The sequence below is a fragment of the Heloderma suspectum genome, chromosome 2, assembly GCF_057233095.1.
Source record: "Heloderma suspectum isolate Gila_16-S chromosome 2, 16-S_ref, whole genome shotgun sequence".
Taxonomy (NCBI): domain Eukaryota; kingdom Metazoa; phylum Chordata; class Lepidosauria; order Squamata; family Helodermatidae; genus Heloderma; species Heloderma suspectum.
This window is the reverse complement of record NC_139459.1, coordinates 278,331,144-278,344,799: the sequence shown is the minus strand read 5'-3', so window position 1 is coordinate 278,344,799 and position 13,656 is coordinate 278,331,144. Positions and strand designations below refer to the sequence as shown.

The 13,656-nt window shown below is 41.6% G+C and overlaps 1 protein-coding gene across 4 annotated transcripts in view; it reads right to left on the bottom strand.

Annotated features, from left to right (window-relative positions):
- Positions 1 to 13,656, bottom strand: part of KDM3B (lysine demethylase 3B) — a 52,226-nt gene that overhangs the window by 36,842 nt on the left and 1,728 nt on the right. For all 4 annotated transcript variants that reach the window (XR_014788461.1, XM_084839484.1, XM_084839485.1 and 1 more), the window contains exons 2-5: positions 5,226 to 5,393; positions 4,164 to 4,277; positions 3,100 to 3,205; positions 1,373 to 1,497 (exon numbers count right to left, since the gene is read on the bottom strand). Coding sequence is in view for 3 of the 4 variants with exons in the window: in XM_084839484.1 (XP_084695610.1) it covers positions 1,373 to 1,497; positions 3,100 to 3,205; positions 4,164 to 4,277; positions 5,226 to 5,393 (513 nt within the window). In the remaining variant the exon portion in view is untranslated. The remainder of the gene's footprint in view (positions 1 to 1,372; positions 1,498 to 3,099; positions 3,206 to 4,163; positions 4,278 to 5,225; positions 5,394 to 13,656) is intronic.

Genomic DNA, 13,656 nt, shown 5'->3' with positions numbered 1-13,656 from the left:
ATTTCCATTGAACTCAATGGGGCTTACTTCTGAGTAGACATTATAGGATTGCACTGTTAGGCATGGATCTAGAGATTCCATGTGTGGAGTTCCAGTCATGGACTATTTATGCGCAAGGAGGGATTGGGGGGTGGGGGGGAGAGAAGATTTTCACTGATACGCCTCTGCAGATGCTATGCCCCTGAAAAACTACTCTGGAGGGTTGGAGGAAGCTCTGGAACAGCATGATACAGGAGAAAGGCAGAATTGGTGAAAATCTCTTCAGTTCATTCATGTGAGTGGGATCCCTCCACTGAATTGCAGCCCCTTCTGTTTACTGAAGGGGCCCTTCCATTCACAGAAGGGCTAGCCTGGATCCAAGTGCTAGTCTGTGCCTCTATGGATACATGATCTATAGGCCACCAAAATTTGGATTTAATGGAGAGCAGAATAGTGAGGAAATGTACAATTCTGTCCCCAAAATACCATATTCTGAAGCTTTATCTGTAACTGAAATTATGTAAGTTTTACATAATTGCTGACAGTGGTCAGGGTCCTGCTCATGCTGAGCATGTTTGTATTGAATATCATGGTTCACACAATGCAACTCGGACCATGTAAATGACAGTCCCCCAGTAAGTCCTATAAGGAATGGTAGAAAGAGCCCAAGCATTTTAATCGGCTGACATGATCTTTTTAATTTTTTGCTGGCCTTTCTTGGTTTTATTATGTTGATGTTGCGTTGTTTTTATGGTATGACCTTGGTATCCGCAAAGGTGAAGGGCAGATTAAAAACAACTTTTAAATAAATAAAATCAAAGAGTTGGGTATGTTTAGTCTGAAGATTATGGGAGAAACTGCAGCCATCTTCAAATATCTGAAGGGCAGTCATGCAGAAGATGGAGCAGATCTGTTCTCTCTTGCAGGGCAAGAATAGAACGAATGGGTTGAAACTGCAGGGAAGCAGATTTCAGCTAAACATTAGGAGAAACTTCCTAATGGTACAAGCTCTTTGACAGTGGAACAGCCTGCCGCAGGAGGAGGTGGACTCTCCTCCGCTGGAGGTCATTAAGCAGACAGTGGTCTGTCAGGGATGCTACAGTTGCATTCTCCATTGTGGATCAGGGGTGAGCAACTTGTGGCTCTCCAGAAGTGGTTGAACTACAACTCCCATCAACCCTAGATAGCACAGGCAATGGTGAGGGATGGATGGGGGTTGCAATTCAACAATATCTGGAGGGCCACAAGTTCCCCACCTCTGTGGTAGATCCTGCACTGAGCAGGGGGCTGGACTAGGAGACCTCCATTGCCTCTTCCAACTCTAAAATTCTATGATTCTATGAAGTGAAATGAGGAAATCAGACATTAGAACCCCACAGGAAAAGCTTCATACCTCTGTCAAAACCACCTCCATCAGACGAGTGATAGGATCTTGACAGCTCACAACAGCAGAAACCCAACTGTTTTCCTCCTCTGGCTGATACACCTTCACTCTTTGACCCTGGATGCTGTAAGGACCTGGGAAAGAGTTCCACATGAGAATACCATCAGTCCAGTCTTTGCCATTGCACCAAGGATTGTTTAACAGACAAAAGAGTATGGATTGAAAGCATTCATCTCTTAAATGCAGTACACAAATCGGGTTTTGTTTAGGATTTTTGTGGGACATAAGATAACATCCTTTATACCATATTCTCCTTTGAGAATAATCCTGTGTGGTTTTGTGTTTTCAATTAGATGTCAGTTTGTAAGATTTCTGGTAAAATACTGAGAGGGTTTTTATTTTGAATTTGCTAGTCATACAGAATCTGATTTACTAATGAATTGTCGCCCTAGTTTTTATATATACATATTGGGAAATAATTGGGGAAAACCATTAAGTGCTTGATGCATATGAATATTCCACTTGTGGACCCACTTGCACAAACTGATACTCCATTTATTTCAATTAATTAATTAATTAATTAAATGTATACTCCTCATTTCTGCACTAAGCACCAAAGGCAGAGAGCTTACAATGGATACAATTACAATAGCATATTCAAAACATATAAAATGAGCAGATAAAGACAGATACAATTAACAGTCAGCCAAACTAAAAACCATCACCTGCAGCAGCAAACAGGTTGTAGGTTCAAACAGATCTGAACACAGTCTTCACTTGCCAGCAAAAGACCATCAAATTGGGGGCTAGTCCGCCCTCATCAAGAAGGTAGCTTGAGAGCCTGGGGGCAGCCACTGAGAAAAAGCCCCTCTACTGAGTTCCCACCTAACGCTCCTTGAATATTGCTGGGACACAAAGAAGATCTTAATGCCCAGGAAGGTTCATAGTGGAAAAGATGGTCCTTTAGATAACCTGGCCCCAAGCCATTTACGCCTTTAAAATTCATGACTGGCATTTTAACTGTGAATAGAAACAAACTGGAAACCAGTAGAGCTGTTGTAGGAAGCAAGTCATATCCTTCTAATAACTGGACCTGGTCAACTGTCTGGCCACATCATTCTGGACCAATGGAAGCTTCCAAACACTTTTCAAAGGGAACTCTACATACCGCACATTACAGTAACCCAAGGAGGTGTAACTAGGGCATGTGTCAGCATGACCAGATCTGATGTTTCAAGGAATAGGTGCAGCTGGCACACCAACCTTAGCTGTATGAAACCACTATGACCACTGTCAACACTGACATCCAGGCTCAAAACTAGACCTAGGAGCGCACCCACACAATAAACCTGGGTCTTCAAAGGGACAGCTGCCCCAAATCAAAGACAGACTGAAACCCTACTCTCCATTCTACTATCTATGAGTGCCTCTGTCATATCTAGATTGAGCATCAATTTTTTTCATCCTCATTCAGTCCATTGCCAACATCAGGTAAATGAAACTAGAGGCGCAGGTGCTGCAACAAAACCATGGCTGCAACCCATTTCCTAAACAGTAGCAACCTGCTCCAAGTGATCCCCAACCAGGCTTGATTAATCCCCTGTTTTCAGTTTGGGGAGTTTGAAACATATGAAACAGACCTCGAAAGAACAGGATGGAGACTTAAGCAGCAGCTACAAGCAGAATCTAATTGCCATGAGAACCAGAATTTTTTAATTAAAGCCAGCTGGTCTTACCTCTGCTAAATATCTCCTGAAGCTTCTGATCACCGATCAATGCATTGACAGCTTCCCTCAATAAAGGCTGTTGTTGGAGCATTTGGTTCTGACTTTCTGTTGCCATCTGCCAAAATATTTTAATATGAAAAAGCTGCTTGGGAAATAGACAAAACAAGAGCATAAAATTATATTGCCTAGGTGTTATTATTTCTTTGTCTCCTATTTCTTGATGTTCCTCCTCCATAATGACAGGAGTAAGAGTTTTAGAACTACTTCTAAAGTAATGTCACTCTGGTACTATTTCACTCATGCATATCCAAATGCTCCCTATATATTTTCCACCAAACACAGCTGTGGGCAAGAGAAAAACAAGCACTCTGATGTATTTATTGCACAATGTTTCCATCTTCACTCAGGGTTTAGTTTATGGGTTAACGGAGTGTACCAAGGCTCTTTTTCCCACAGCATATACCCCTACACTCTAGTGTGAAACCAGGCACCTGGAAGCCAAAACAACTGTGTTCTATGATGAAGGGTTTTAAAGCCAGCTATTTTTACCTCTGAAGAATTTTGACTTCCACAGTGAAAAGCAACTTGCCCAAATTCATGTAACACAGAATAGGCTTTTCCAACACAACAGAATGTGAGGAGCAGTCTCGCATTTCAGTTATCTGAACATAACCTATGAAGACCCCACAGAGTTAAGCTTAGTGTATTTAATTGCTTTTTAGCTGACTACAATACTACTAAATTGTTTTAAATTAAATGTTTAAACTTGTTTTCTTTGCAGATTTCATGCCATATTATAAACCACTTTTGAAATTTCCCCCAGTTTCAAAAGCAGTTTGCCATGTCCGCTGCTATTTGAGAAACATATGCCTGCAATCCTCTTGGGCACATGGAATTCATTCTCACTTCTGCAAATCCTAGTCAGTAAGTATTTTGCTTACTTCCTGCCTTTTTTTCCTTACTGCAAATAAAAGTTGCATAGAGGAGGTAAGCTAAAGGGGAAGCACATTCAAATACCAGGATCATATCGCCCTCTTAATTTTTACAGAATATACTGAATAATAATAATTTACCTGGAAAAGACGTAATCCACTGGCATCAGACAGGAACCTCAAGTCTCGGTCTACAAGAGATTCTACTGGAACCACAGAGCCTAAACCCAGCTTATCTACTAAAGGAGTGAAAGTCTGTGAATGAGAAAAGAATAAAAATGAAGATCTGAAACAGGTGGTTGCACACATATTTGAAATGAAATGCTCTCATAGGTTTCAGACTCCCAAATTAATCTTCTAAAAGTGATTGGTATAATAAACATTTCCTCCTTCATTTTACCCTCCCTAGAAGGTTCCTGAAGAATAAATGATAAAGAAGGAGGTTTTCTCAATCATATGCTGAAGAGAACGAAAGAACTTTCTGGGAAAATCAAGACAACATAGTTCAGACTAGGTCTACTGTGCAAGCATTTGTCTCATCCAATCTGCTTTGTGCTTATTTTATAACTTGAGGGTCAATCTATATACAGCTCCATTCCAAGTAACACTACCAAATTAAGTGCTTGATACCATTTTATATAATTAGATAAATAAAAAGGTAAAGGTGTCCCCAACCAATCATGTCCGACTCTAGGGTGTGGTGCTCATCTCCATTTCTAAGCTGAAGAGCCAGCGCTGTTCGAAGACGCTTCCGTGGTCATGTCGCCGGCATGACTGAACACCAAGGTGCACGGAACGCTGTTACCTTTCCAGCCAAAGCGGTACCTATTTATCTACTTGCAATTTCTTGCTTTCGAACTGCTAGGTTGGCAGAAGCTGGGACTGAAGACGGGAGCTCACTCCGTCACACAGCACTCGGGTCTCGAACTGCTGTCCTGCCGACCTTCCAGTCTGCAGTTCAGCGTCTTAACCACTAAGCCACCACGGCCCAATTTTTTTTTTTAATTAGATAAATACCAGTGGTTTAATTTTACAGGTCTGAATTCATTAGAGAATATTCCACAATAGCTTAGTTCCAGATTGAAAGTAAAGAAGAAATATGAAGAAATAACCTTTAAGGACTTCTAAATACACAGTAATAAATATTTGGCATGATGTAGGTTGCTTCTGAGTAAGGATAACAAACCCACTGAAGATACTCACCAGTCCTGGCCAATGTTCAACTGACACTCTAGTTCCTTGAAGCAGAATTGTTTCATTTCGAGGGACCCAAACCAATGACCCTTCCAACATCAAAACTATAACTTCTTCTGCATGAACTTTCACCCAAGCATGCTGCTTCCAATTGCACCGGTCAAATTCCACAAATATCTGCAAGGGATTCCAGAATGGCTTCTTTCAAACACAAATATGAGCAAAGTCACAACAGTGAGGCAATCAAATGGGTGCTCTGAACAGAGGTCTACAAATATCAATTTAGCTTGCCAACCAAGCCTCTTATCTGTCTTCCTACCAATTCTACACTCATCCCTCTGGCATGTACAGAGGGCTTCCGGAAGAGGCCACGGTTTCTTTAGCTTGCAGTGTGGTGGTGAAAAGATAAGAAAAACAGAAGTCTTTCTGCTCTTTTTCTATTTAATCTTTTCCCAAACTGCTGTGGGAGTGACAAGACTAGTCCACCTCTCTCCCAAGTCCTCTGCTAAGCACACAGGGCTTGGGAGAGAGGCAGAGTCTTGTCTATATAGAAGTGTGGATAAGATAAGAAACAGCTGGGCAAATGCCTGTTTCTTTTCTTATGCAAACAAATCTCTGTGTGAGAAAAATCCTCCCTTTCTTCCAGGAACTCTGTGATTGCTACAGGGAGAGGCAAAGACCTTCCTGACTTGTAGGAAACTGCAGAAGAACAGGAAAAAAATCAGGAGCAATGCCTGCTGTTTCTATCTTTCCTCAAAACTTCCTGAAAATCAGAAATACTTCGACGGGGTTCAGATGATCATGGAGGCTTCTTACCCTGCCCCTGCAACTTCCATAATTACCTGCGATGCAGCATGGGTTGCCTGAACCCAGCGCAGTGCATGGTGGGGGTGACTTCCTACCCATGCCACAACGCATAGCTTGGAGTAGGGGTTGTGGCGTTGGTAAGAAACCAACCCTGCCACTTACCATGCCAGGTTCGAACAACACAAAAACCTGCACTGCATTGTGCGTAATTATGCAAATTAGGGCAGCGTGCACAGCACGTGTGGTGGCGGGGGACGAAGCCATGATGGTTTCTTTCACCCCCATGATTGTCCACAGCCTTTGACTCTCCTCTCATCGCTCCAGCAAGCATAGAGAGCTAGGGGGAGAGGCAGGGCCATCTGCAGAATTATTTAGTGAAGTATAGAAACAGAAAGCTGTTTCTCCTGTTACGGTCCTTCTCCAAAATGTCCTGCAAAAGAAGAGCTCACCTCTGCCTCCAGCCCTCTGTGCTTAATAGAGGGCTCAAGGAAGAGGTGAGGTCTTCTCTTGCGGGAAGCTTTGGGGAAGGACAGAAACAGCGAGAAATGCCTGCCATTTCATGTCTTATTTAGATTGCTGCACTAGTGAGAGCCTGACCTAAGTTGCTATTTCTTGCCAAGAGGCAAGCGACACTCATCCCTGGATAGCGAGTGACATGGTTGATGCCTAGTGCTCAAACAATACCTTTTGCAGAATAGAGTCTACACACAACATCCCAGAACCACTCAAAGCTTTGATGTGATCACAGGAACAAAGCTTCATCTGCCCAATCTCAGATCACAATGACTAGTGTGATACACTTCCTTGCAATGTAGTCATGTGCAAGCTTCATTAATATTTATTCCCAGTTTCTCTACCTCTGAAGTTTATTCTGTTAGATTCTACTCTCCTTTGCATCTGTGTTCATGTTTTTTGTGTGTAATTTTGCAGGGAGGAGGTATTGTAAGAGATGTTTACTAGTCCCATGCTGGCTGGGTTTTAATATCTGCCCCCTCCAATGAAATGTGAGGGTGGAACAAGGAGCTTATGCTGGATCCAGGAGCAGACAGGAAGTCAGTGTAGGAATTAAAAGACAGATGTCACATGAATGATTTTGGCAGCACAGTGCTCAATAGATGTGAGGAGACCACAGTGAGAAAACAGAAGACCAGAGAGAAGATTACAGTAGCCTAAGTGACAGATGACAAGAGCATGGATCAGAGTTTTTTTGCTGAGAGGAAGGCTCATAGTTTTGTACAGCTGTAAAGGGAAAAGCTACACAACTTGACAATGAACTAATATGGGAGAGAAAGGTGTCACCAATAAAGCTAAGGCTATATACCTGTTCAATTAGTGGATGCCAACATCACCAGCAAATTAGGAAAGTGTAAGAGAAAAGGAGGGCTTGAATAGGAAGATTAAAAGCTCAGTCTGGACACAATGAGTTTAAGATTATGACAAAACATCTAAACAGAAATCTCAGAGAGAATTGACTATGGTGACTGAAGTGTGACCGGCGATATTGATAAACACGTGATATTTAAATGTACCTCTGATGTTGCACTGCATACTTAATGCTAAAGATCAATTACAACAGTAAGCTTTGCATTATATGAATATATGTTTAGCCATCTTAAGTGGGCTTGGGGGTTGAGCTGGGGTTTATCTTTGAAACACAGAACAGTATCCTAAATTTGTATCTCAGCTTTCATTCTGAGAGGCATACTGCAATATGTTGCATTATCCATCTTCCTTTGTTCCCCATGAAAGCTGGTGTGAGCAAGTGTGTATGATGTTTCATTCCAATGGTCTGGTTCACATGACATGATAAACCAGGATTTTTAAAAAATCCTGGGTTGGCATGAATGTGCCTGAGTGATTTTGTAGACTGCCCAATCACTCCCACTGCAAGCGGGAGCAGCTGTTTAGTATTGTGTGCAAACCAAGAACTTTGCCTTGTTGGGGGAGACTCTGAGTTGCCTCTCCCTCAACAAGCCAGAGTTCCTCTTTTGCAGGCACACTTGGAAGAAACCAATTATCTGGATCCATTTTAATCAGGCTTCAGGCTTGGGCATGGGACAGAAGCAGCCTTGGTCACCTTGGTGGATGATATGGGGAGGGCTCTGGATAGGGGCAAATGCTCCTTCCTTGTTCTGCTCAATCTCTCAGAGGCTGTTGATACCGTCAACCATGGTATCCTCCTGGACCTCCTGGAGGGGTTAGGCACAGGGGACATAATACTACGGTGGTTCCGTTCCCTCCTCTCTGGCAGGTATCAGAGGGTAGCCGCTGGGGGAGGAGACTTCAGACCCGTGGCTGCTCACTTGCGGGGTGCCACGGGGTTCTATTCTCTCCCCGGTGTTATTTAACATCTATGTGAAGCCGCTGGGGGCTATCATCAGGAGGTTTGGGGTGCAGTGTCACCAACATGCAGATGACACGCAACTCTACCTCTCATTTAAATCCTCGCCAAGGTTGGCTGTAAAAACCCTGTCCAAGTGTCTGAAGTCGGTGAGTGGCTGGATGGAAAGGACTCAGCTGAAACTGAATCCCGACAAAACCAAAATACTTTTGGTGGGAGACAAGAGGAGGTTGGGAAATGTTGACCTGGTGTTCAGTGGGGTGCGGCTGCCTCTGAGCAACCAGGTCCACAGTCTGGGGGTCATTTTAGATTCCCAGCTGTCCGTGGAGGCTCAGGTGTCAGCTGTGAGCCAGGCAGCACTGTACCAACTCCATCTGATATGGCAGCTGCGCCCCTATCTCCCTAACCATCTGCTCCCATCAGTAGTTCATGCCCTGCTCTCCTCTCACCTAGACTACTGTAATGTGCTCTATGTGCAGTTACCCTTGAAGATGGTTTGGAAGTTGCAGCTGGTGCAGAATGCAGCGACCCACCTTATTAAAGGCAGCTGTCGGCAAGACCACATCACTCCAGTACTGAAGGAGTTACACCAGTTACCAGTCGTTTTCCAGGCCCAATTCAAGGTGTTGGCATTGACCTTTAAAACCCTATATGGTTCCAACCCACTTTATCCTAAGGAGCGCCTCCAACAACACCAAGGATACCATTCACAAGATCGGCCTCAGAAGGCCTTCTCTCGGTCCCATCAGCAAGTACAGTTAGGCTGGTGAGGACTAGGGAGAGGGCCTTTTCTGTGGTTTCTGTGGAACTCCCTCCTTAGTGACCTCTGCCATGCCCTTTCTTTGATGACCTTCCACTTGGCTTTGAAAACCTGGCTGTTCAGGCAGGCATTTGGGGTGGGTTAGGGTTTTTTTAGAGCAGTGTTGTTTTGTTCAGTTGATTATGTAAAATTTGTTGTATTTTGTGTTGTTATTTGTATTGTACGCTGCCTACAGTGGCCAGGTAGTGGGCCAGATGGGCGGCTAATAAATCTAATAAATAAATAAATAAATAAATAAACCAACCAACCCACCCACCCAGGGATGGAGAGTCCCTGGGTTGTTTAGTCACTCCCACTTGCAGTGGGAGCAATCAGGCAACATGCACTAGCATACTCACTCACAACAACTCAGGGTTTAAAAAAATCCTGGATTGTCATGACATCCTAATTGGGCCAATCTCTCAACGTTCCAACTATGTTACTGCGCTACCAACTTACAAAAAAATGCTCAAGGGTTCAGTTAAACCAAAGGCCTCCCTTTGCTCAACCAATATATAAATTAATTGTAGTGACAGCACTCAGGTTTTACATTTCAGTAGTTCTGAAGGTGGAAATACAAGAGCAGTGTTTCAGTTAGTGTAATCAAATGGCACCATACCATATTTGTCAAGAGAATTACTGCTATTATACCTCCATTTTCTGAATACCTGCATGGAATTTATCTGATGTCCTCATCTTCTCCCACTCCATCTCCCAAAGCAATTACCAACAAGCAGTCTGGTCAGTTTTAAAAGATGTGAATTAAGTAATTTCAGCTTACACAACTATTCTAAACCACCCTGCTAAAATGTCTGTATACAGTTACTCCACACAAGATTTTGTTTTTATTTATTGCAACATAAAAAAGCATGAAGGTTCGGGATGCAGACTAAACATCTTTAAATTGCTCCTATAAGCACATTTATAAATAAGCTGGGGAAGGGAAACCTTGATTTCCCATTAAAAACAACAAAAAACTTCAGATCTGGAGGAAGTTAAATTCTAACCAGAAAAATTATACTAAAGCTGAAATCTCTCAGTAACCTGTATATTCATATTAGACTTTGGAAACATATCTGATACTTTAGCACAGTTGATAGCAACATCTACTGTGCAAAGTGAGTATGGTAAAGACAGATAGCTACATGATCTATTAGTAGCCAGCACGATTACGCTCAAAGCAAGCGCTGAGGAAAGAAAAAGAAATAACAAATATGGAGAGGGATCAAGTTCTTTAGAATTTTTCTAGAAAAAAACTGGTAGGATAGCTTTTCTGTTGCTATTGCATTAACAGTTAACATGGATCATTTACAATTTTCTTAGACGTTTTAGACCAAGGTCAGTAGGATAAGATAAATTCTTTGGTGAATACTAGTATTCCTCAAACATTAAACAGCTTGATTTAGTAACTGGCACATAATCATCTCCAAAAACAATGTCTATACATGTTTGATAATACCAATTTTAAGATAATCTTCCAGAAACAATAGGGAAGCTACCATGAATTATGCTACTAGTAAAAAAAACCAGTAGGTCAGAAATACAGTAAGTAGTCTCTTCTGCAGTGGAAGAAATGTCTTTATTGAAATTGCTATTTTTAAGTTTACAAACATTTGTGGATAAGAATGAGCCCCCCAAAACACCTTAACCAAAGACTGTTACAAAAAGGAGATAGTCATGGCACCCAGAAAGTACTGGACTGCTATAACCACAGAAGGAGGAGTTCATAAAGGGGAAGTGTATTGCTGAAGTACAGAAATGACATGTATTGGGAAAATAAATTTTCATCCTAATGTTTAGAACTTTTGAGGACAGGAAAGATATAGATAAGCAAGAATCAGCTAGAAATAACTTGGAAAAATTAGTAGAAAACATTTGTTATGCAAAAATTCAAAGAACCTAATATATGTTTCAGAAAGCAAAATATGATTGGACTGTGGTGCCAATAAATAGCACTAAAAGGACTAGACAAATCAGATTATCATCAAAATTAAGGGATTATGTCTTTATGGTCAAGAGTTCTCTTTGGATTTACAGAAAACTAATTTCTCCGTTATTGTTCACTAATCCCGTCTCCTGAAGACCTCCTGCAGGCCTGGAGTAGACAGCCATTGGTCTGATTTAACAAAGCACTAGTTTTTCCCATATAATGATGCTACCTCAGCAAAATATTAGAATTTCCACTGGTTCATGAACTCTCTTCAAAATACACGTGCCAGCACTAAAAAACTCACCAAAATTAATGCATAAATTCTGGCTAGCTATGATCAAGTGACAGAACACATTGTGTCCTGATTATAAATAGCAACAAATATGCTAGATTCTCTAAGCAAGATCTATTGTTTTGATTCAAAACAGGACACAATCAAAGTGGGGAAGAAAAACTAGTCACAGGCATGCCAAGTGTTACTGCCTCTATTTACTGGTTACCACAAGTAAAAATGGCATTAACAAGAACTGGCATATTGAGACAAAGCAATGGTTGTTCTAGCTTTACAATTGTCTTCTGACAGCAGCAGACCAAAGCCTAAAAGTTAATTCACCAACCAGGGGAAAAAGTAGTACTTTGTCCTAAATCTGCTGCCTATCAATTTCAGTGAACAACCCCAGAGTTGTTGTATCTTGTTTTCTAAAAAAAAAATTGTTCCTTACTCGGTTTCTCCACATAGATAGACGTTCATAAAATCATGTTCAATCACGTTTCCTTCAGCAGTCATTTTTCTACCTTAAATCTTAACTTCTTAAGTTAGAAAAATGACAGCTGAAGGAAGCATGATGGACATTCATAAAATCATGTTCAATGTGGAGAAACTAAGTAAGGGGGAAAAAGGGATTATGTCTCTGTGGTCAAGAGTTATCTTTCAATTTACAGAACACTATTTTCATTATTATTTGATACTTCCACCTCCTGAAGACCTCCTGCAGGCTACTGAAATGGACAGTCATTGGTCTGATCTAACAAAGCGCTAGTTTTTCCCATATAATACTACCTCAGCAAAATATTAGAATTTCCACTGGCTCATGAACTCTCTTCAAAATACACATGCCAAACACTAAAACCTCCACCTCAATCCACCTGACCGTTTTAGAAGCCTTCTAGTACAGCCTTTCTGAAGTGTGTTGTTCCATTTATCTCACATTTTAAAAAGACATACTAGATAATGTAATTCTGTAATCCTTAAACATTTGTTTTTGCATTTTACACAAACATAGCACACCAAGGAAATGTTCAGATGGCCATGACCAATTTAGCTCTGTACTAAATCAGAAAAGAGAGGCTGGGGGTGCTTTCAAGTGGGAAGTAACTCTCACAGGAGATGGTCACCCTTTCAGACTAGTATGAATATGGGCACAATCCCCATTTGGTTTGTCAAATTCAGACTCGCTAAGCCTACATACATGGCATTCAAACACCTTCAAGTTGACATTTTCAGAAAACTTTCCATGAACTTCTAAGATTTTTCTTGTGCAGTTAATTTGCAATCAATCCAGTATTTCTCAGTTTTTCTATATTATCAGAATAATTTATTCCAAAGCATTTTGTACCCTGCTTATTAACCTGGAATCAAATTTGTCATTCTGTTGATCTATCGCTCAGACTGGGAAGATCCTTCTCCAGCTCTTCAGTACATCTTGTTTTTGACTACTTTGAATCATCTGCTTAATTTGTCCACCTTAAAATGTATATCTCCAGATCATTTGTATGTTATAAAGCACCAGCCCAGGCAAACTATATTGCTCCACTTGCTCCTTCCTCACCTCTCCCTTATCCCATCATGAAAATTGTCAGCTGTGTTCATGTTTTTTGTTCCCTGGAAGTTCCCAGTCCATAGGAGGGCTTAGTCTCTAGTCATAGAGATATGATTTGCCACTCACTTGAATAGACGGTTGTTCCCACATGAGTAACCAAGTGGCAAATCACACCTGTCCATCTCTCCCTCATCCACAACAAAGCCCAAATGACTCTGCTAGCCCTTTAAAATCAGGATGACCATGCAGAATAACCCTGCATTGTCCTTCCAGACCTTAAAAGCAATCTCAACTGACTATCCTGAATTAACTGCCAGGACAGGTAACTAGCATAGTATGGACGTGATTTCGGAAGGCAATGACAACAAGTATGACACAAAGAGGGGTGAATAAGCAGTTGCTACATAGACTAAAAAAAACTAGTGTTGCAAATAGCTGTCTGGTGCCTACAGGTGCCCTGACGCTCCCACCAAGGCCTCCAGCCCCCCCGGAGTTTTCATTTTTTACTCATTTTTATGTATTTTTAAACTTTTGAGAGGCAAGCTCCAGCTTCCATCCAGCCATCTTTCATTTCCCAGAAAGCCTCAAGGCATTCTTAGGAAAAGAAAGAAAGAGGATGAGGCAGCTGAAGCCCATGCTTTGTTCTCCAGTGCACCTAAACTCCTTTTTAAAAGGGGAGGGGGAATGGGCCCACCACTACTGGGAAAGGCAGAGAGAAGCATTCTGAGGCAGGCTAAGAAGAT